At 44.8% G+C, this 24,668-nt stretch overlaps 2 protein-coding genes across 3 annotated transcripts in view; both read left to right on the top strand.

The window, feature by feature from the left end:
- Window positions 1–24,668, top strand: part of LOC109427861 (discoidin domain-containing receptor 2) — a 961,146-nt gene that overhangs the window by 338,206 nt on the left and 598,272 nt on the right. The gene's annotated exons all lie outside the window — the stretch shown is intronic.
- Window positions 8,895–14,246, top strand: LOC134286456 (uncharacterized). The gene has a single exon (XM_062848068.1). It carries the CDS (start codon window positions 8,895–8,897, stop codon window positions 14,244–14,246), a length of 5,352 nt encoding a protein of 1,783 aa, XP_062704052.1.

The following is a 24,668-nucleotide window of genomic DNA, read 5'->3' as shown; positions in this document are numbered from 1 at the left end:
GCTTTGGGGGAGGACAACCGATGCAGAGGGTGAAACTTTTGAGAGGGATTGGCGAGGAAAGGGAAGATGGACAATTTCATCGATTACAGAAAGTATGACAAACGATTGCTAACGACTTGATTACTGGAGAGGTATCGATTTGACCCATCTTTGGCATCCAATTGAGTGATCCTTTACAGGGAAGGTTAAAGATGTACATATAACGTAGTTACTTAACAACTACTCGGTATCTTGAATGTCTACCTGGAAACCTTATAAACAGGGTAGACACATATAAGGAAGGGAGACTCACTAAACAGTTTAAGTCATGATTACCTGCTTATTGAAATATTTCATTACATTGCACACTGGGCCAGGAACAGCAATTAGCAAGACAAAACCTCTAGCGCATTGGGGTTACATCCTATCAAGTTGGTGTCTTCGGTAAAGTTGTTGGGTTTTATCTGTGCCTTAAATTGCGCTTGGAGTTTAATTCATAAAACCGCCGCATAGATGGCGCTGCGGTGCTAACTTCTTTATTTCACATCCTAGGGCTTTGGCGTCTTCGGCAAAGTTGTAGAACAGGCAAAAATATGAAATGTTGTCGAAGACACCAAAACTCTAGCTCTTAAAATAACAAAGTAATATTGAATATTATAAACGAACAATTTAAATTTGCGCTTTTGCATATGTCATTCTCTTGTTTATCACCCTACATGTTGCCATGGCAATAGAAAACAATAATCGCAGTAGTCGAACAAGATCGTATATTTGAAATTTGAAACTCTTGCAAAAATCATGCATTTTGAGGAATAATATATATGTTTGTCTAGGTATTACTAGTAGAAATTCCTGTTTCAATGTTATATCGCTAGCTGTCGATGTGCACCTTCCTGATTTTGCCTGAATTTAACACATTATTCGTAGGTGAACTCACTATTAGTATCTTTTCAGTAACAAATTTTGAAAACGATGCTATGAATGCTATGAATGCCATGAATGAAAATGCTACACCATTGATTATACGTCGTTTTCAAAATTTGTTACTGTTTTATACTTTTATTTAATTCGTTTTAATATCAAATCAGAAACAATGTCAACAGCTGAACTGAACTGAAATGTTGACAAATTACTAATTAACGGCCCACAAATGTCAAGATAGCAAATTAAAGGTAAATTATTTTAATTTACTAACATATTTATTATATTAAGTATAATTAAAGTAAGCAGCATTAGCATGCGGGATATTTCGGGACTTTTCTTGAAAAAAAGTAGATGAAGTAGATGGAATCTCATATGAAAATCAAAATCAATTGCCCCGATGGTGAAATGTTTCAAAAGATGCTCATGAAAGTTCTTAGCAAACGCATTACGCTTGATATAACAATTAGGGTGTAAAGTTGTGACTCATATAATACGCTGCCATCCACTTTACGCCAAACACAATATCTCAGCTAACTTATATCCGACTCAGTTTATTTTTTGAATTTGATTAGTCTCAAATTAGGCTCCTCTTTCGACTGGTCAAATACTGAAAATAAACTTATTTGGATACACGACAACCTGGAATTTGCGGTGGGCGTAAAGTGAGTGGCAACGTCTTGCAGGATTCCCATTGTTTTAAAAGATTCAAGAGGTGAAATACTCACCTACGGAACGTACGTTTCATTCAGGCAAAACATTTTAGGGGCCCCCACAAAAACTTTTTTTGGTTGCTAACATTAGCTTTATTTTTCATATTGCTCATGTACTGTTCAAAAATGAAGAAAAACATTTTTGTTCATCTCTCCGAGGGGCCTCCACATCCGCTCGGGCTCCGGGCCCCCACAATCCTTAATCCGGGCCTGCATATACACTAAAACAGGAATTTCTACTAGTAATACCTAGACAAATGTATGTATTATTCCTCAAATGCATCATTGTTGCAAGAGTGAAGTATAATTTCAAATTTACGATCTTGTTCGACTACTGCGATTAATGTTTTCTGTTACCATGGCAACATGTAGGGTGATAAACAAGAGAATGACATAAAAGCGCAAATTTAAGTTGTTCGTTTATAATATTCAATGTAATTATGTTATTTAAGGAGCTAGAGCTTTGATGTCTTCGAAAACTTTTCATATTTTTGCCTGTTCTACAACTTTGCCGAAGACGCCAAAGCTCTAAGATGTAAAATAAAGAAGTTAGCACCGCAGCGCCACCTATGCGGCGGTTTTACGAATTAAATTCCAAGCGCAATTTGAGGCGCAGATAAAACCCAACAATTTTGCCGAAGACACCAACTTTACAGGACGCATCCCCAATGTGCTAGAGGTTTTGTCTTGCTAATTCCTGTTCCTGGCCCAGTGTGCATAGAACTGACTTCAATATGGTGCTTTATCATGAAAAATGCCAGGAAATCCCTCCGTAAATTATTATTATTATCTTTATTTACGAGATTTTCAGCCCTGAGCTGGTTCATCTCGGCCTGGAACTACGTATAACTTGCGAACGGAACGTTTGATTTAGGTCGTCTTTTGTTCTGTTGGTTTTCACCCAAGGAAGGTTATGAGGTAAAAAAACATTGACAAATTGAGATTTTTTGAAAATCGATTCTTCATACGTTTTAAACAGGGGGCTTGGGCTTGGAACGTAAAAACGCTGTAAGCAAACCAAATGACGGGGATAGCTAGTACCTCCATAAATTTTCTGGGATTCCTCCTGGAATTCCTTCAGATGTTCTTTAGAAAATTCTTTTAAGGATTGCTGCACAAGTTCGTGCATGTACTCCGTCATGAATTTCTTCAAATATTTCTGAAGAAACTGCTCCAGTGATTTTCTTTGGAATGTCTTCAGGAATTCTTCCAGAAATTTCTCAGAAAATTCGTCAATATACTCTTTTAGAAATTCTCTCAGGGTTGACTATCAGAAATTCAGACATTTTCTCGACAGATCTTTCTGAAATTATTTCCTACATGGGTTACTCCAGAAGTTCAGAATTCAGGTATTCCATCAGAAATTGATAACAATTTATTAAGACCTTTCTTCAGAATTTCTTTCAGAAATTTTTTCATTGTTTATTTCATTAGTTTCTACAAAAGTTACTCCATTTCTTAAATCACTTTTAAAGAATGTTTCTTCTAAATTCTTCTAACCATACCTGCGTAGAGTTATCCAGTTCAGCTTAGTATTCTTCCAAAGTTTCCTGTAAAAAAAATCGTTTTCTGGTGGATCTCTAAAAACCCTCTATGAATTCCTCCAGAGATTTCTACAGGAGCTCTTCTAAGGGTTTCTTCAGAAATAACTCCAGGGATCCCTCAGAAATTTGTTGAGTGGTTCCTTCAAGAACTACCACTATTGCCATTCTCTAAAATTTCTTCGGTCATTTTTTTTCAGAGATTCTTCAGTATTCTTTTCAAGACTTCTTCAGGAATCGCTTCAGAAATAGCTTTAAAATTTGTTTCTGGAATTTTATCCGGGTATCTCCCAAGAAAATGTTACAACATTTCTTTTTAAAATTTTCAAAGGTGTAATCAGAAATATTATAAGGGATTCAGATAATCATCCAGAAATTTCTTCAGAAATTATTTCAGAGATTCTTCCTCGAATTCTTTCAATAATCTTTATGCAATTTCTGGAAGAATTCATGAAAATAATCCTAGAGTAATATCTGAAAAGAATGCAGCTGGAATCTCAGGACACCACATAAGCAATCTCTTCGAAAAATCCTTGTAACAGTTTCTGCAGGAACCTCTGAAGGAATTCCTCTAGAAATTCTTACAGGTACCTTTCGAAGAATTTCCGAAGGAATCTCTTCCCGAATATTAGAGAAGTTTTCAAAAGAGTTTCTAAAAAGCTCCATGGATTTTTTTGGAGAAACACCTTGCTAAAATTCTTGAAGAAGTCCCCTAAATACTAAAAGTCTCTGGATATATATTTGAAGGAATTTCAGAAGGAATTTGAGCAGGAACTTCTGAAAGAATCTTTGAAGGAATTTCGGAAGATATATTCAGTAAAATCTCTGTGGAATGTCAGGAAGTACACTTGCATGAATTTCTAGAGAAAGAATTGAAAAATTTTCCACGGAAGTTTTTGAAGGATTCTCAGGAGGTAATATTAAAAATCTTTTTGAATAAATTGTTTGGTAAACTCCACGCGAAACTGTTTGTGAAATTCTGAGAAAAAAAGTGAAATTATCCATTTTAAGTATTTTTGAAAGAATTCCTGGAACAATCTGTGGACGTTTTTCCGTTAAATATAAGAAAAAAATTATGTAGATATTTCTAGTAAAATCTCTTGAGATATTTCTTATTTAATTCCTGTGGATATTACTTTATGTATCCGTGGTAAAAATCTTAGAGTTAGACTCAGAAGAAATGCCAGATTAATTTCTAGCTAAATACATAGAGCAATATCTGCAGAAAATCTTGAAGCTTGCGCTGTACGGACTACTGTAGATATCTCTTGAGGAATTCTTGCTCGAACGTAATTATGCAAGAATCTCTGAAGGGATTCATGGAGGATTTTCTGGAGGAATCACTGAAACCCTTGACACATATCTGTGGAAATTTACAATAGAATTATGGAATAGAAATACGTGCACAAACTTCTGAGGGAATCTCTTAGAACCTTCTTCACCGAAAAAAAATATGAAGGAATTCAAAAAATCCCTAAGAAATTTCCGAAGAATAATCAAAACAAGCCCATGAAAAAAGTCTAGAGGAATCTCTGGCGGAGACTATGGTAAGCTCTAGAAAGGGACTCTTGAAGAAACTTCCGTAGAAATGCTTTAAAAAGACACGGACACGTTTAAATGCTTCCAGTGAGCTATTCGCTCTTTGGAACAAGCACGACACTAGACAACGGACTAGCATACAACGCCCAGTGTCACAGCCGAAAACTTTTCCAGACAGCTGCGGCGGGATTTGAACCCGCGCTTCTTAGCACGATGCTTCTTAGCACGATTGTCACGAAACTAGCCGCACGGCCACGAAGCCACCAAAACCAAATTCTTTAGGAAATATGATAAGAAAGCCCTGGAGAAATTTCTTCAAAAACCCTTGGAAGAATTTCTAAAGAAACCACAGGGCAAGCTCCTGAAAAAAAACGTCGTAGATTTTCACACTGAATTCCTAGTGGAATTTCTATAGTAACATATGAAGCAATTATGGAAGGAATCCATTGAAAAGATGCCTTGGACAAATTTATGGAGGGATCTCATAAAGAGTTTTTGAAATAATCTCCAGCAGATTTATAAAAGGAAGACTTTGTGGATGAAAATTAGACGAATTTCTGAAGAAATCTAGAAGATTTTCTGAAGAAGATTTTCTGAGAAATTTTTCTAAACTTTGGAGTTTTTTAAAGAGTTACTGGAAACATTTCTGAAGGAATCCTAGGATACATCGCTGAAAAAAGTCTCGTTCTAAATTTTTCGAAGAATGTATGGAGGAACTTCTGAGTTCACTCATGGGAGCTTTTCTTGAGGATCTGTTTAAGGAATTTCTGGAGGATACTCAGTAGGAAATTCTACATTAAATTCCAGAGGAATTTCTGAACAATTCTAGATGTCTTAGAAGTAATCCAAGGAAGGTTTTTTAAAGGAATTTTTAAAATAATTTCTGGATTCATCTAAAAAAAAACTTTGAAAAAAAAAGTTAAAAGAAAAATATGGATTTCCCAAATTAATCCCCAGAAAATTTCTTGAAGGGATTCTCATAGAAATCTCCGAACTCATTTCTGGCAGTGTATCTTAAAAGATCCCTGGAAGATTTTTGGAGAAATTGTTGAAAAAATACCTGAATTTTTCTGCAATAATTCATGGAGGCATTTGTAAGGATGTCCATGGATGGTTTTATAACAAATACCTCGGTAAATTTTTGAAGAAATCTCTCAGGGATTCTGATTAATCTATGCAACATTTTCTAAAATAATATTCTGAGAAATTTTGGAGGAATATTTAGTAAAATATCAAAAATAATCTCTTTAAGGAACTAAATTCCTAATTTCTGCAGATAATTTGCGAATGAATTATTAAAGAGCCCATACAGAAATTGCTTGAGGAATTTGTAAGATATAGCTTTTGAATTAATTTGTGAAGTAATCCTAGGACAAATTGCTCAAATCCTCCAAAAATGTTTTATTTTATTTGAATCCTCGAATAAACCACAATGTAAGAAAACTCTCACAGGTATGTTTACACATACGATCCTTAGGTGGACCTCAACTGCCAAAGTGTACGCGGCCTTCCACGAAGCCAATCACCCCTTCCTGGATCTCTGTTTATTGCGTTTTTAGCTTGCCATCCCCCGGCATACATGCTTCGTGACCAGCCCACCCCAGCCTACCGTGTTTTTTTTTCGTTTCACTGTATCAATCTCTTTCTATACTTGGTACAAATTGTAGTTCATGCGACGCCACAAGATGCAGTTTACCGCCGAGTATTGTTGGTAACACTTAACCTTCGAAGACTATAAATTTTAGGGATTTTCGGCCTTTTCAGTCGGTAAAATCAGCGAAAACTATTTTACCTCTACATCCGACGGTTTCGGTTGCTTTATTCAACCTTTTTCAAGGACTCTAGAATTTTAAAAAGAGGGGGGGGGGGATATTTCAAGAATAGTTTCTCATCGTTTTTTAACTCTACCCTACACCCTACTACTATCACATTACAGAGGTCTGTTCCGTTGTTAAGAGGGGGGAGAGGAGGTGTTCTATACACGGTTGTCCACAGCTAGAAATGGCGGCTCACTTCGGCTAGTGGGGGGGGGCATTCTTAGATGTGGACAACCGTGTACAGAACACCTCCCCTCCCTTCTCTTAACAACGGAACAGACCTCTGTAAGTTGATAGTAGTAGGGTGTAGGGTAGAGTTAAAAAGCGATGAGAAACTATTCTTGAAATATCCCCCCCCCCCGCTTTTTAAAATTCTAGAGTCCTTGAAAAAGGTTGAATAAAGCAACCGAAACCGTCGGATTAGAGGTAAAATAGTTTTCGCTGATTTTACCGACTGAAAAGGCCGAAAATCCCAAAAATTGCTGAGTGCTACAGTCGTAAAGATCTTTCTTGCTAGAAGACTATAAAGGTCTCCGAAGAACTTCTCTCAGGCCGTTGGTTGATGCATCACAAATTTCAATTCTATAGTCCGTTGTTTTGTGCTTAAAGTCGGTTTCTTGATAGGTGGCTAACAGTAGGTCGTCCTTGTTTATCATGAATACTCCCAAGCAACACACATGTTACAAAGGAGTATCGACTGCGCAGTAGGGTGGCCCACACTTATATGAAAAACCAAAATTTCGAAAAATGCCAAGTCTTATCTCCTAAATCAGATGTTTTAGACTCCCAGAATCTACGTTCAAAATTTGAGCAAAATCGGTTGAGCCTAAGGGGGCGCTCAAAACGCTTGCAGTTTGTATGGGAAAACTTGGCCAAATGTATGCAGAAATTTTATATTTTCGAATTTTACCGCTAGGTGGCGCTGTAAACGTTCAATAACACAGCGTAACAAAAATTACTTTTGGTCTGTCTCAAGAGCAAACTTATGTGACTCTGACAGATTTTGGGCCGCTAAATCCGAATCCGGGCTCAGATTTGCTCCAACACGTCACAATTTTGAGCTATACCTCAATTTATAGGGCAAAATATGCGATTTTGTGCTTTTTTGACTGCAAGCCATTAAGCATGGAATATTTTTTTTAAGCAATTGTTACTGAATTAAATAATTGCCTAGAAATTTGAATTCCTACTTAGCTTAAATTGATTATTCTACTTAAAATTAGAATTTGTTATTCTACATAAAATTTGAATTCGTCATGCAACTAAAAATGAATTACAGTCCACTATTTGTATCTTACCCTAGACAAATTGAAATCAATCTAATTTTAAGGCTATCTTCAATAGGAAACTGCACACATGCTTACTATACGATCGTTCCATTTGAAGTCGTTTTTCATCGTGTTCTACATCATACAACTAAACGAGCAATCGAGAATTGTATCTAGTTTTTAGTAATATACGACAGTTCATACGAGACAGACGTGTCGCATTGTTCAACCGTACCCGGTCGAAGTTCTAACGAGTCCGAAATCCTACGTTGTTAGTGGTACTATTTCGTCGTCGCGATACGAGCCCATTTGCGAAGGAGTAATTGTCCAGCCCTTTCCAGGCAGAAAGAAGGAAATTACCATACCTTTAGTTGGGGGAAAACGCTATCTGACCGCTCTTTTGTGGCAAAAGTGGGAGAAGCGGAAAGGTGATCGAGTGGTGACTTTTCTTATGGACCAGAGGCTTCAAGCCGTTAAGTAAGCCTTCACATACCGTATTCCCGGCGACTGCCGGAACATTGGTCCTTCGAGCCGGATGTGAAGGACATTCCAAGGTCTAAGAAGAGTTGTGGCCACGTTTGGCATGAAAAACCAAAGTGAACCAATAGCTTCAACAAGTGTGAAATAGCGAGCAACGCTAGGCATATTGTATTGTCTGAGGCATAAAGCAGCCGAGCCTGATTGTGTTTTTTGTACTGAAAATTGTGAAGTACCTAGCCGACGCCACGCGGGCAGAGTGTGAATTCAGTTCGAAACAATCGATTGTGCCTCACTATTCTAGGGTATCGCGCCACTTGGGCGGTGGCTTCTATATTCCCGAGTGAGAAGTGAACGTTCTCGATAGACGTGTTGTTGGAGGCAAAGCTTCTATCATTCCCCGGGTGGTTCTAGTGCTCGAAAAAAATCGGTAGCATCAAAGCCGATCAAGTGCATTTAGTGATATTTGCGAACAGTGGTGCTCAAACTTTCCTTGGTGGCCCGAGTGCAATTCGAAAGAACTTTCGACAGTTTTCCGTGTTCGCGATCGGGAAGGAGCTCGCACGTGCCGTTGCACCCACGTGTCGTCGCGTGTGCAAACCGTTAGTGTAGTCGCTCGGATAGTGACTTCGTCGCGAGATGGCCACCAAGAAGTTAAAGGACAAAAAGCTTAAAGAAAAGCTAGTCGCGCGGCGTTCGTTAGTGTCGTCACTCGAAACGGTCGAGGCGTTCGTCGAGAATTACGAAGAGGACCGTGATTTTCAGCAAGTGGCCGTGTGGTTGGACCTGCTAGACCAATTGTTTCGCGATCACGTGAAGGTCCAGGCGGACCTCGAAAAGCTCGACAGCGGAGACGCCCCGTTAGTGAAACACCTCCAAGAACGCAGGGAGTTCGAATCGCGATTTTGTGCTGCCAAAGGCTGGTTGCTTAATAGGAGAGTGGCCGACCTGAACGCCACGATCAACGCTCCAGGCACTGCTCCCCCACCGTCAACCAACTTCCATTTGCGGCTGCCGAAGATAGATCTGCCAAAGTTTGACGGCGATTATTCTCGGTGGCTGGGATTTCGTGATACCTTCAAGTCCATGGTGCACGATGCCCATGATATTCCGCTGGTTGCCAAGCTGCAATTCTTGCTCCAGTCTTTAGAAGGTGATGCGCGAAAACCTTTCGAAACGGTGGACATTGTGGGAGCCAATTACGTCACCACCTGGGAGGCCCTCCTCAAGCGCTACGATAACAAGCGCTTTCTGAAGAAGCAGCTGTACCGGACCTTGCACGACCTCCCACCAATCCGGAAAGAATCAGCACAGGATCTCCACAACCTTGTTGACGAGTTTCAACGCCACGTCAAGGCGTTGGGAAAACTGGGTGAAGCCGTGGAAACCTGGGATACCCCGCTGGTGTGTATGCTTCCCTACAAGATCGACCCAGCTACCCTTCGTGCGTGGGAAGAGCATGCTGCAACATCAGACGACGTTGGGTATGAGGCATGCATCGAGTTCCTGTATCAAAGGGTGCGGATTTTGCAGACCGTTTCCTCGGAAATTCAACATCGGTCACAAAGTGGACCGGTCAAGGTGGCCGGTTCACAATCCTTCTCCAAGAAACCCTCCCCTAGCAAAGCGGTTGCGAATACCGCTTCTACAACGAGCTCTCGGCCAACACCTCCTTCGTGCATTGCGTGCTCGGAGAAACACCTGTTGTTCCAATGTCCGTCGTTCCAAGGAATGGCCGTCGGACAGCGTCGAGAACTCATCTCCCAGAAGCGGCTTTGTTGGAATTGCTTCAAATCCTCCCACGTCGCACGGAATTGCGACTCGAAGCATACCTGCCGGCATTGCCATGAGCGGCACCACTCGTTGTTGCATCAAGCACCGAATCCAAGTAAGTCTACCTCCAATCCTGTAGTTCAGCATCCGAACCAGTCTGTGCCCCAGCAAGAAGCCTGCAACGGATCGGACATTCCTTTGGCTGAAGTTAGCGTTCCCGCTCATCGAAGTGCTCCAAGTACTGTTTTCCTCGCCACGGTTGCACTCTGGATCAAAGATCGATTCGGGAAACATCACTCTGCCCGAGCATTGATCGACTCCGGGTCGCAGTCGAACTTCATTTCGAAGAAACTTGCCCGTCGCCTTTGTCTGCGGCCAGAAAGAGTCAGCGTCCCTATCACCGGCATCGGTGAAGCAATTGTGACGGTAAGCCAATCCGTCGTCTCCACCATCCTTTCCAAGAATGACAAGTTTTCCGATGAGCTGGAGTTCCTGGTTATTCCGAAGCCCACCGCGGAGCTTCCCTCAACCAACGTCGACGTCTCCTCGTGGAACATTCCCACGAACGTGGCCCTTGCCGACCCTACGTTCAACGTTTCGGGTCCCATCGACTTGTTACTGGGCTCAGAACTGCTGCATGAGTACCTGAAGTGCGGCAGAATATTCCTCGGCGAAGGCTCGCCGGTTCTGTTCGAGACTGTCTTTGGATGGGCCGTCATCGGTCGCTGGTACGGCTCAACTGTACCCTCATCTCCAGTGTGTAACACCGCCGTTTCCCAACGTAGCCTAGAATCATTCCTAGAAAAGTTCTGGGAACTGGAAGCTGTAGAGCCAGGCCGGCTGTTTACAGCAGAAGAAGCTTCTTGTGAGGAGCTGTTTGAATCCACCACCACACGCAACCCAGATGGGCGATACGTCGTCCGACTTCCAAGAACGGATGATTCAAGTGTTCGACTCGGCGAATCTAGGGACATTGCCGAAAAGCGACTGCTGAGTATCGAGCGCCGATTGCAGCGGGATGAAACAACCAAGGCTGCGTACCACGAGTTCATGGACGAGTATTTGCGACTCGGCCACATGCGGAGGATTGCTGATCCACCGAATGACACCATCGACCACTGCTACCTGCCGCACCATGCGGTCTTCAAAACCTCCAGCACCACGACCAAAACCCGCGTCGTATTCGATGCGTCTTGCCGCACTGCATCTGGTCATTCGCTCAACGATACTTTGCTTGTCGGGCCGGTGGTGCAAGAGGACCTCCTGTCCATTGTCATGCGTTTTCGGTCCAAACCGATTGCGCTGGTGGCGGACATAGAGAAAATGTACCGCCAAATAGAAGTCCACCCTGAAGATCAGCCGCTGCAACGAATCCTCTGGCGGAAAACCCCGTCAGACCCCATCTCTACCTACGAACTACGGACGGTCACGTACGGGACCGCTTCTGCGCCCTATCTTGCCACCCGCACCCTCAAGCGACTCTCCCAGGATGAAGGCGAAATGTTTCCGTTGGCCAAGACTGCTGTGGCCGAAGATTTTTATGTTGACGACTTCATCAGCGGCGCCGAAGATGTTTCAACTGCTCTCCAAGTTCGCCGACAAACAAGCGCCATGTTAAGTTCCGCTGGATTACCATTGCGGAAGTGGGCGTCCAATTCGTCAGAAGTGCTGGCGGAAATTCCTGAGGCTGAGCTTGGAATTCAGCCATTCTACGATCTCTCCGACAACCAGTCGGTATCCACGCTCGGACTTGTCTGGGAACCTAGCCCCGACATCCTTCGATTCAACATCAATCTGCCGTTGCCGGCGGCTATTCTCTCCAGGCGAATCGTCCTTTCCTACATCGCCCAAATCTACGACCCGCTAGGCCTTGTGGGCCCCGTGATTTCCGCTGCCAAACAATACATGCAGCGCCTGTGGTCGTTAACCACGAAGGACGGAAAGCCATATTCCTGGGATCAACCGCTTCCCGAGAAACTGCAGCAAGAGTGGAAGGAGTTCCACGCCACCTTGAACCTTCTACGCGATATCCAAGTCCCCCGTTTTGCTTCGGTGGCCGGAGCAACCTGTCTTCAGCTACACTTCTTCTCGGACGCGTCTGAGAAGGCCTACGGCGCGTGTGTATACGTGCGCTCTGAGGACACCGACGGCAACGTGTTCGTTCAACTTCTAGCGGCCAAATCGAAGGTCGCCCCGCTGAAAACCCGGCACACCATCAATCGTTTGGAGCTCTGCGGAGCACTTCTATCGACTCAGCTCTACAAAAAGGTAATTGCTTCCCTGAAAACGAATGCCGATGTATTTTTCTGGGTAGATTCTACGACGGTGCTTCAATGGCTGAAGTCGTCGCCCTCCGGGAAGACGTTCGTAGGCAACCGCGTTTCCTCCATCCAAGAATCGACGATTGGTTGCCCCTGGAATCATGTTCCGGGAAAGAATAATCCGGCCGACGACATCTCTCGTGGCCTTACCCCGGGCGAGCTTCTCCATCAAGACCGTTGGTGGACCGGGCCTGAATGGCTCAAACTCAAAGGTGAATGCTGGCCAAATCAACCCGTTGATGCTGCATCATCGTCCAAAGCGTTCGTCGAAGAGCGAAAACAATGCCTGGTGTCCCTCAAGCCGGTGAACGACCCGTTCAGCGACCTGCTGTTCAGCCGCTACTCCTCGTATACCCGATTACGGCGGGTCATGGCCTATGTTCTCCGGTACAAACGGGCTCTGCACGCATCGGCGGCCAGGTCCCGCCCAAGTGGTGCGTGTGCGTCATCGCCAACGGATCCCTACGAAGCATCACCGTACTTGACTGCCAGCGAGTTGCAAGCAGCAGAACGTTCTCTGTGCCGACTTGCTCAGCGTCAATCGTTCCCTATGGAGCTAAGTGCTCTGAACAACGGTCAATCGGTCGACAAATCGTCTCCCATGAAGTGGATCAAGCCCGAAATCTCCAACGATGGCCTGATCCGGGTCGGTGGCCGAATCCGTTACGCTGAAGCCCCCGAATCAATGAAGCACCCCATAGTCCTCACCAAGAAGCATCGGTTGGCCTTTCTATTGGCGGATCATCATCACCAAACCTTGCTGCATGCGGGGCCGCAGCTAATGATGACCACCATCAAGCAAAAATTCTGGCTGCTCGGTGGTAGAGATCTGCTTCGCCAAGTGTACCATCAGTGCCATACGTGCTTCCGCCGTAGGCCCTCCCTGATCCAGCAAGCAACTGCAGACCTACCTAGCGCCAGAGTAAGCCCATCCCGCCCGTTTGCTGTCTCCGGGGTCGATTATTGCGGCCCGGTGTACCTTCGTGCCCCACATCGAAGAGCAAGTCCTACCAAAGCATACATCGCAGTGTTTGTGTGCTTCTCCACCCGCGCCGTGCACTTGGAGCTCGTCGGGGACCTCTCAACGGCGGCATTCTTGGCTGCCCTCAAACGGTTCGTTGCGCGGCGTGGCAAGGTGTCCGAAATCCACTCGGACAATGCCACAAACTACAAGGGAGCCGCCAACGAACTAAATCAACTCTACAAGCTGCTAAAATCCGACGAAAGCAGCCGAAAACTCATATTTGACTGGTGTGCCAACTCGGAAATCGCGTGGAAATTCATCCCGCCGCGTGCCCCCCACTTTGGCGGCTTATGGGAGGCGGCGGTAAAATCCACAAAAAACCACCTCCTCAAAGAAGTCGGCAACACCACTGTTTCGTATGAAGAAATGTTGACGCTACTCAACCAGGTCGAAATGTGTTTGAACTCTCGGCCTATCACGGAGCTCTCCAACGATCCTTCTGGTTTGGAGGCCCTCACGCCGGGCCACTTTTTGGTCGGGACGAACCTGCAAGCTATACCGGAAAAAGACCTCAAGCAAACACCAGACAACAGACTCAACCGGTGGCAACTGGTGCAGAAAAGACTTCAGGCTATTTGGAAGCGCTGGAGCACCGAATATCTGCAGCAACTTCAAGCACGTTCGACGAAGGGCATCAAATCATCGGTCGACATTCAAGTTGGCAGACTAGTGATCGTGAAGGACGACAATCTGCCTCCAGCTCAGTGGCCCCTGGGCCGTATCACCAGCATCCACCCTGGACCAGACGGGATTGTAGGCGTTGTTACACTTCGAACGGCAACAACCAACAGCATGACGCGTCCAGTCGCCAAGTTGGCCTTCCTGCCGATGCCAGCAGACGACGTCGAGGACAGAGCAGATGCAGATAAGTGATTTACTACATTAGTTAAAACGGCTCAGCCATTTTAAGGTGGCCGGAATGTTACTGAATTAAATAATTGCCTAGAAATTTGAATTCCTACTTAGCTTAAATTGATTATTCTACTTAAAATTAGAATTTGTTATTCTACATAAAATTTGAATTCGTCATGCAACTAAAAATGAATTACAGTCCACTATTTGTATCTTACCCTAGACAAATTGAAATCAATCTAATTTTAAGGCTATCTTCAATAGGAAACTGCACACATGCTTACTATACGATCGTTCCATTTGAAGTCGTTTTTCATCGTGTTCTACATCATACAACTAAACGAGCAATCGAGAATTGTATCTAGTTTTTAGTAATATACGACAGTTCATACGAGACAGACGTGTCGCATTGTTCAACCGTACCCGGTCGAAGTTCTAACGAGTCCGAAATCCTACGTTGTTAGTGGTACTATTTCGTCGTCGCGATACGAGCCCATTTGCGAAGGAGTAATTGTCCAGCCCTTTCCAGGCAGAAAGAAGGAAATTACCATACCTTTAGTTGGGGGAAAACGCTATCTGACCGCTCTTTTGTGGCAAAAGTGGGAGAAGCGGAAAGGTGATCGAGTGGTGACTTTTCTTATGGACCAGAGGCTTCAAGCCGTTAAGTAAGCCTTCACATACCGTATTCCCGGCGACTGCCGGAACAGCAATCAAAAGGTTAATTGGTCAATAAACATCCAAATTAACGACTCATGCAAAATATTTCGTTTTACCTAATCGAATTTGATAGTTTTAAGCGATTTATGTTAGGTACGATATTTCCCATACAAGTCACCCTTCAAAAGTTGCATGCAAGTTTTCATACTAACATAAAATGCTGAATACTATCAAATTTGATTAGGTAAAACGAAATATTTGGCATGAGTCGTTAATTTAGATGTTAATTGACCAATTAACCTTTTGATTGCTTAAAAAAATATTTCCATGCTTGATGGTTTGCAATCAAAAAAGCCCAAAATCGCATATTTTGCCCTATAAATTGAGGTATAGCTCAAAATTGTTACGTGTTGGAGCAAATCTGAGCCCGGATTCGGATTCAGCGGCCCAAAATCCTTCGGAGACACATAAGTTTGCTCTTGAGACAAAAAAATGTTGCGCTGTGTAATCAAACCCTTTGGTATTATTGTAGGTGACTATATGCCAAAGAACTTTGTCGAAGACCGCGAAGTGATCCGACGGCTGTGAAAAATGTTATACCCTAGGCAAAGTGAGGCAAAGTATTGAGATTTCATTATTGATATTATTCCTTTACATGTATTGGAAAAACAACAATAAAGTTTATCCTCACTTTACCTAGGGTATAACTTTTTTCAACGACTTTGGATCACTTTGCGGTCTTCGACAAAGTTGTTTGGCATATAGTCACCTACAATAATACCAAAGGGTTTGATTAATGAACGTTTACAGAGCCACCTAGCGGCGAAATTCGAAAATATAAAATTTCTGCATACATTTGGCCAAGTTTTCCCATACAAACTTCAAGTGTTTTGAGCGCCCCCTTAGGCTCAACCGATTTTGCTCAAATTTTGAACGTAGCTTCTGGGAGTCCATAACAACTGATTTAAGAGGTAAGACTTAGCATTTTTCGAAATTTTTGTTTTTCATATAAGTGTGGGCCACCTTACTGCGCAGGTTTTTGTTTTTTAAGTTACTTTGCCTTTGTGTTTAAATTACATGAATTCAACTCCTGTACAACCAAATACTTGCGCTGTCGATACTCCTTTGTGACTTGTGTGCTGCTTGGGCTATGTGAAGTGCTGATTGTTTTGGTATTCATAAAAGGCGAAAAAACTACTTCAACTCATAAATAACCTATAGACAGTCGGAAATCGAGTCTCATCGAATCAATACACAAGTCTAGCCTGCAGCTTCCGTTGTCGAACATAAACACCGGAAACGGTTCCATCGTGCCCATATCTGCGGATCTCCTGCCGCAAGGCCTTCCCAACCTACACGTACGTACCATCGCATCGTCATCATCATCATACCGTCTGATGGTGGATTTCAATTTGCTACCTCTCCATCTAGGACTGTCATCAATACAAACCACTCAACCGTATACCTTTACAGTGCACAAGTAGCACAATTTCAAATTCATTCCTCGTAGTCAATTTTCGTCTTCTGCTACGTTCTGAATGTCCCGGGCGGGCAAACCACCGCTCGCGCTCGCGGATGAAACATGCTGATGGATGCGAGATTCTCGAAATTACGAGTTTAATTTACGCGAGTCTTGTCCGTGCCATCGCATCGCCTGTCATCGGCGTTATTATAATCATCATCACCGTCGTCGTCGCTTCGGTTGGTCGGTCGGCAGGCAGAGCTCCTTCATTTCGGGTTCTCTCTCAGCTCAACGGTCTTTGATTTTTTTCCTTATTTGCATTCCGATTTGCGCGTCGTCGTCGTCTTCAGCGGTGATGGCGGTGTCCCGGTGAAAGGAAAGATAACTAGCCGTGAAGTGGAGAAACGAAACGGCCGGTGATATGAATTCCTTTGTACCACATTCATTCAAGAAAGACCAGCAGCGAGCGCGCGTTGGCGGCTGGTTGGCTGGCTGACTGGTTGGGCTCGATTCGCAACGAATCCGCACAGGAACAGGACGGTATGCGACAAAATCAATATTAGCACGTGATTTGCGTACCGAAGTGGTTGAGCAGCTCAATCTGGAATTTGTAAAGCTTCAAGGTTTGTCCACTCGTCCGGAGGCAGGCAGTGGCAGAGAATGGTTATGAAATTCCTCGTGATCTGGCGAAAATTGATATTGTCATAATTTGTCACTCGGTATTATTTGGGTAAGAGATGAAAATGGACGGACGAAGATTGCAGACGAGATTAATTTTGAGTATCCCGCGTTATGAGGAATGAATCTGCTTTTTTATGTTAGGTAGAATTGTTAGAATAAGGTACGAACTTGTCGACTCACCATTTTGCAGTTGGTCTTCTGTTGCTTCCACTTGGTACTCTGGAAATGAGTGAACGATAAAAAATGTTCAGTCGCTGACAACAGGTAAGATTAATGGACCGTTATTGGGAACGCCTTCATCGCAACCGGTGTGATTAATTTTGATGAGCTGCGTAGAAACAATTTAATGTTAACCAGATTGTCAAGTCAATATAGGTATATAGATAACTTCTAGGATCACCACCAAAGATCCGCAGGGTCGATACCGCACCTGCTTCAAACTGTACCACAAGTATCAAGAACTGTGCTGTGTACACAGCGTTTTGACCTTTCCGCAAGTAAGGCCCTATCGGCGAGCACACAGAAGGACGTGCCGACATGGGGTCTCCACCTGCCACGACCTTGCCGAGGACCCCTTTCCAACCGCGGGCTCGGATCCAACCCAGTTGACCGACGCCACGACAGTAACGTAACCAGGGTATTCTTTCCACTGGCCACTTAATCGCTGTAAGGGTCGATTTCGACCGCATGGCTCCAGTATGATATACGTAGCCTTGGATCACCTGTAGTACACCGTCTGAACCAACTATTCTCCGAAACCATGCGTCACCTCCTCCGTAGCTTCAAGACTATGTGGGTGATAGCCGTTGAAATGACATTCCAGCCAAACTGATCCCTACACATCCTTTGGACAGGATTGTGCGGAGTTGTGTCCTCCCTGCATGCAGCAAGTATGTGGTCACGTATTTATTTATTTATTTATTTATTTATTTGCACACGAACAAAACGTGTTCCGCCGTTGTCTCTAAATCGGGAGAACCCTCGTGACCGAAACAATGTAGATGATGTCGGAAGCAAACATGGCCCGAAAGGACCTAAGTCAGGTGGGATGTTACTTCCCCATGGTGCCTGTTAACCCATCTATCCACCCTCGGGATCAACCTGTGGGTTCACTTTCCTTTAGTGGAACTATGCCACGCGCGCTGCCATTTGACCACGGGAGCCAATCTGGCAGTCCTGCGTATGCCTTTTGTGCCGCGCATTTCGAAGCACTCTTTGTCCTCCCCAATAAGGATACCGAGAGGCACCATATCAGTGATAACGCAGAGTGCATCGTGTGACACGGTACGGTATGCGATCGCAACTCTAGCATTAGCCTATAAGTACTTTCTAGCTTACCACGGTATCTTTTAGTTATTAGCACCGTGTCCCAAGCCAGGCCGCCATACCACCGACGAACCGACGTGACAGTGGTGTTTCAAAACTGTCCCTCTAAGTTTAACGGTCGACCAGCGAAGCGAGCGAACGCTTCTGTCAAACCAGCACAGACGCAAACCTTTTCCTATATGAATACACGGGGTTTGGAGTCAAGCTATCAAAACAACGCGAACCGTTATAGAGGAGGCGGTAGTGTTCGGCTAATTTTCATCATGGCGTCGGGGACAACAAACTTGAATTTATTTGTTCTAGCTGTCACGTCGGTTCGTCGGTGGCCATACCTCAGTAGTCAGTATGGACTAGGCGACACTTGCCAGAAGCTTGCGTTTGTTGGCATACACCTCAGAGCTGTTGAATATCATCCGGGACAGAGCAACCCTGGAGCGCTTTGAAGTGATAGTGCAATCGCCTACACTGATCGCCGCTTGCTGCGCCGACTTTTGGTTATTCACAACCACCACCTCAGTTTTTTGGTGAGCCAATTCCATTTTCCTGGATCTCATCCACTCCTCCACAACTGCAATCGAGTGGGCAGCAGTCAATTTTACTTCTACGATCGATTTACCGCTGACCTCTAGCACAATGTCGTCAGCGAAGCCGACGATTGCCACTCTCACCGCGAACTTTAACCTCAACACCTTGTCGTACATGATATTCCATAACACCGGACCCAGGATGAAACCTTGCGGGACTCCTGAGGTTATGTGAAAACACTTCCAACCCACCTCTGAGTCCTACACTAGTATTCGATTCTGGAAGTAGCTTGCACAGATACACGGTTACCCCAGATGCAGGAGCGCATCGGCAATCGCCGCCCCACTTGCGCTATTGAACGCGTTCCTTACATCTAGAGTCTCTACTGCACAGGAGCGAATTCCCCTCTTCTTACGCTGCTGGAGCGCTATCTCGGATGTCTCTGTAACCAACAGGAAAGCGTCTACGATCAACGTCCCCTTGCGGTAGCCAGGGCAGCTGGTTGCTTGAGAAACCCATTTCTCCCTCAGTGTGCCTCAACATTCTATTGAGGATGATCTTTTCGAGCACCTGCTCCGCCGTATAGATCAAGCATAGTGGCCTTTGACAATAGAACCAGGCTCTGCCACTTCCAAACCTCTGGGAAAACTTCCTCGTCCAGGCATTTCTGCATGGCAGACCTGAACATCCCGGGAGCTTCAGCAATAGCTACTGTTACGGTCAAGTTCGGAATTCCGTCCAGACCTGGAGCCTACGCTTTAGTACTTTCCTATCCCCGCTAGTTCCTCATCGGTAACCCTTTCGCGTTGTAGTGTTTCGTTCTCAAGAAAAAAAAATAAACAAGAAAATTATTGAATATCCTTTGAGCATCACGAACAACCACCCACCGCCCACCGGAAAGCTAACAGCCATATGGCGAGGTTCTGCTACTCACCACCAGGCACCGCTCAAAGATGAGGCAGCCGTGAGGGGTGTCGTACAAGGTGCCATGATGGGGCGAATCCCGTCAAATCGGGAAACTCTCGGTCGGGAAGTCTGGATAGGTCATGCGCCATTGCTCCACACCACTATCAAGCTGAAAGCCAAATTAACCCTAAAAGGGATACCTAAGGTCCATTGGACCCCAGGCGCCTTTCAAAGCTCGTCTTTGATGGAACACACTCAGCGAGGTGACGAAACTGAGGCCATGAAGGTATCCCTTTTAGGGTTAAGCAGACGTATGAAGAATTGTTAATTGGAAATCCAAAAATACTTGACAAAAGTGAGAGACTGTAACTGCCGACTAGCTCAAGATGAGAACATTCCTGAGACTCCCTGATAGAACACCTCAGGTCGGCATGCTTCTCGACCAGTTAATCGCGGGCAGGGAATCTCCGGCCCGGACTTTTTCGGCCTCTTCTACACACTTTCCCCCATTGTTAATCCTACTCTAACCTGATCTTCCCTTTTCTTATCGGGGCTCCGTTTATCTTCCACCTTTCACCAATAGTCTCCACCACATAATGTACGCTGGTGGCATTACGTAGTTTCCTTCGGAATAACGATAGCGACTACCGCGGGTCCATCCAGTCATCAGGTTGCTGAGTGTGTGGACGGACTCAGTCGACGTCGGGACATGATGAAAATGACCAACGTCCCCGCCCCACGACCACTCACTGTAACTTTTCAGGATGGCGGTTCTTCTACCAGTCTTCTCAAGTATTATCGAGTGGAGTATACTTGGGTCAGTGTTAGGGCAGCGACTAGAGATAATGTGCTGCAGTTTTCGTTTCCGTTAACCCTTTCGTATGCAGACATCCTTCCATCTTGATTCAGCATATGCCAGCCCTATCAGGCTACCGAAAGAACTTCGTTTTTCCTCTGGTGGTGGGGTTTGAAAGTAACATGAATGGTGGCGTAAATGCTGGAGAAAACTATTAAAATCACGATTTAAAATTTATAAAAAAAATCAAAAACTGTACTGTACTGCGAACACTTACAAGACAGTGGAGTAAGCTGACCAACGTATAATATCCAGGTAACACACCCCCGCCAAAGCCCCAATCGTCTCCATAAGACGGAATCCTGACGGAAGAGGGCCGCGTGTCCTAGGGCAACCATACCTGATGTTCTCGAGCCCTGCCATTTTACCCGGAGCTTCGCGGCTTCGTCAAGCTACAACCGCGAACGCTCGGCGAGCGGGAGGAGGAATCGAAGCCGACGTAGCGACGCCGGACGAGCAAAGCGAGCCAGCGTCGACGGAGGAAAGTGGAAAGTGTGCCCGCGGAAGAAGAAAGGTCCCCGCCGTGAAGGGAAGAAGAAAGTTATACAGTTAAGGTAGGAGATATGCTGTGAGGAAGTGGGGTAGAAATGAAGGTACCTGTGTGCACAAAAGTTAGTTAATAAAGGGGGTAATGAGTGTTGCAAATTGAACTTCAAGTGTTTTCTTGGACGCGGTGAGTCAAGCGCATAATGTCAGCCGATGGTCGTGAGAGACGATATTATATACTGGCGCAGACGAGGGCTGACAGCAATCGTCCAGCGCAGAAGACCAGCGGGAGATTGACGGTGGCCGATTAGGGAGCAATGACACATGCTTGTGGTGGCTGGGCCGACCGCGTTCTACGAGGCTAACCCATTAACGCTCAGTAATCTTGAAGATCAGAAGCCTCTAGCATTCAATGATCTATTATAAGATCAGTAACTTTTACAACTACGATGGAGAAATGAGCCATGCTGGAGGGCTAGTATCAGCAGAGTAGTTGAGAAGGTCAGGAACTCTCCCATACACATTTGTCCCACTAGGTGACTTAAGTGAACATGATACAATTTACTTTAATATGAGTTGCGCCAACAGCTGTGGTGTACGAAACAAACGTAGTTTTGCAATGCATAGGATACCCAGTATTAGTTGAAACCTTTTTCAATCTAGGACGCACTCTGCGAAGGGTCCGCAAATCGTCCTCCACCTGATCGACCCACCTAGTTCGCTGCGCACCACGTCTTCTTGTACCGGTCGGATGACTCTAGACAACCATTTTAGTTGGGTTGCTATCCGACATCCTGATGACGTGACGCCCACCGTAGCCTCCCGATTTATGAGGAGTGGACGATGGTTGGTTCTCTCAGCAGCTGATGCAGTTCGTGGTTCATTCTAAAGCTAATCCAAGTCCCGTTTTCCATCTGCACTTCGCAGTAGATGGTACTGTTCGAAAACTATAAATGCGCGTTGGTCCTCCTGCACGTAGAGTCCATGCTTCGTGCCCATAGAGAACTACCGGTCTAATAAGCGCCAGCGTTTTGCAGATAGTTAACTGCATGTGACGGTGAACTTTATTCGATCGTAGAGATTTGCGGAGTCCAAAGTATGCTCGATTTCCTGCCACAGTGCTTCTCTGATTTTCTCTGCTGGTGTCGTTGTCGGCGGTCGCCAGTGAGCCCATGTACACGAATTCTTCAACCGCCTTGATTTCATCACCGTTGTATTCACGGCATTTCTGCAACACCTGGCGGATGGCGAACATCTGGTCCGCTGTAGCACGTTCACCCATGAATCCAGCCTTATATTGCCCCACGAACTCTTTTGCAATGTTTGATAGACGGCGGCATAAAATTAAAACATTGATCAATACATCGAGGGCTTTTTGATAAAGAACTAGTTGCTACTATGTTTATCCGCTAGGTGGCACTAGTGAGACTTAAACTTAAACACGAGTAGCCAAAGCATTTCCAGACATAAATTGTCAGATATACTTTAACTGGCTTTATGTAATGAATTATACCCTGATTAGGATTCCTGTTGGTTAAAATGGTTTTGAAGGATCAAATATAAAGAAAACCGATACTACTGTCATTAGAGGGTTTTGTCTGGAATCAAAATTCAATTGTCCCATTCTTCTCATCATAACGTGTTTCACTACCGTTTCACCCCATAAAAAGCCCCTTAATAGTACCACAGCAAAACAACAAACCTAGCATTTCCTATCCTTCCAGCCTGGAAATCCACAACGTTTCCGTTGTTCGCGGTTGGAATATTTCGCAGCAGCATAAACGACTTCAAATTAGCATTAAAACCAAAACCTTGGTCGTTCTTACCGACTGACTGCCTCTGGGGTGCTGCTGGCTGCCACTTGACGCCGTTTTCCATGTCGAACGTTTAGTTCCGTTCCGTGTCCTATGCCCCCCATTTTCCAGAACAACACGCCAACACCAACGACAAACGACGGTGGAGCCTCGGCGATGACTCAGAACGGAATCACTCATTTCATGCACTTCACCCTTCTTCATTCGACGAATGCATGCCATCAGACGAGGTTTCGCTTTCGATTCGGTACCTAATGTTCACACTTCTCCGCTGATGCATTCCCAGTTGAATGGCGCTGAAAAACGATCCATTTGCCAGTGTCTCGAGTTCCTTTGGGTTTTCCCGGAACGAAGACGGGGAGGTGCACCAATGGCTGCCACCACTGCGCTCTGACTGACTGGTGGTGTACTATTTTGATTGCATGCGAAAATTTCTCATTATTCGGTTGGGGAACCCGCTTCGCCTTCCATTTCACCAGTCCTCAGTACGTGGTAATGTTCGGTTGAAGGGTGTCACTGAAACGCCATAAAGAGACCGAAAATGATATCAAAGTCATGTCGGCGTAGGAGACACTGCTGCTCCAGAGTGCAATAAAACTTTACGGTTTTGTTCCTCATCTGACTCCGGGGTGTGTCAGTGTTGCCAGATTTTTAGGTAATGTCTCACCAAGCACCTCATCAGCAACTTCCTACGCCCTGCCATCACTGCATCCCATCACAGTCCAATTATGCGATGGATGTCGTTCACAGTTCCCATTCCCGGGTCGTAAACGGTCCCAAACTGGGATCAGGAGCATGTCTCGAAAATTGAACCTAGCACGCTACTAATTAAATAAACTCTTTGATTCATTTGGAACGATATGATGAATGCTTTTTGTAATTAATTAGTGTTTTTATTAGTCGCATCAATCATACTCCACTCCACATAGTACACACTTCACTAGACTCTGGATCCGGCCGAGCAACTCCGGGACGGGCACGGGAGGCCCTTCGACTGGCTTGCTGATGAGATCTCGTCGTTCGAACCGAACGGAAGCGTACCCCGACGAGCCGAGCCGAGCCAAGCAAGAGAACTTGACGAGCTGTTGGAAAGCAAATATTTGCTACAAAGTGCCTGGGATGGATTAAATTTATTTGCTCGTCGACGCTCGTGCTACCGGTCGGTTCAGGCTGCTGGAACTTGCTCAGTTCTAGCGAACGAGGAGATGTTCTTCGGTGCATTTGAAGTTCGAGAGCAGAAGTTGAAGCAAATTAGCAACGCTTCAGTTGTAGCTGCCTAGGCACTTGAGGTGCGGTGCAGTTGCAGCTGCAACTAGGTACATACATGACGTTGCTAATCGAGTGGAAGTGAACTCGCGATTTGGCGTTGGCGTGTGACCTTCACCCAGAGTAGTCTGTGGCAACATGGCAAGCTACCTATGTCAGGTAAAAGCGCTTAATTAAATGTATTTATAACATTATGAGGAAGGTCTGATTACATGATTGAGAGTAGTTTCGTAGAATCAGTGTGGAGTCAGTAAACAGGTAAAAGATGGGTAAAAGTTACGCCGTTTTTGATCAAGCCATTTACTAGTTCTAATTGCTAAGGGAGCTTGTTTCGGTGCTACAGTCTTGGGGAATAGCTTGACTCCATCATTCACGTTGCGTCCTCGAAGTCGAACATCAGTAAGGACATCCAGGCCCGGATTAAGCATTGTGGGGAGCGATGGGGAAAATAATTTTTCTTGTTT

Source organism: Aedes albopictus, chromosome 2 (genome assembly GCF_035046485.1).
Source record: "Aedes albopictus strain Foshan chromosome 2, AalbF5, whole genome shotgun sequence".
Taxonomy (NCBI): domain Eukaryota; kingdom Metazoa; phylum Arthropoda; class Insecta; order Diptera; family Culicidae; genus Aedes; species Aedes albopictus.
The sequence above is the reverse complement of the archived record's forward strand: the minus strand, read 5'-3'. Positions and strand labels throughout refer to the sequence as shown.

What these genes read in the sequence shown, in the direction of transcription:
- LOC134286456 (XM_062848068.1), top strand. Translation starts at nt 8,895, where the DNA reads ATGGCCACCAAGAAGTTAAAGGACAAAAAGCTTAAAGAAAAGCTAGTC.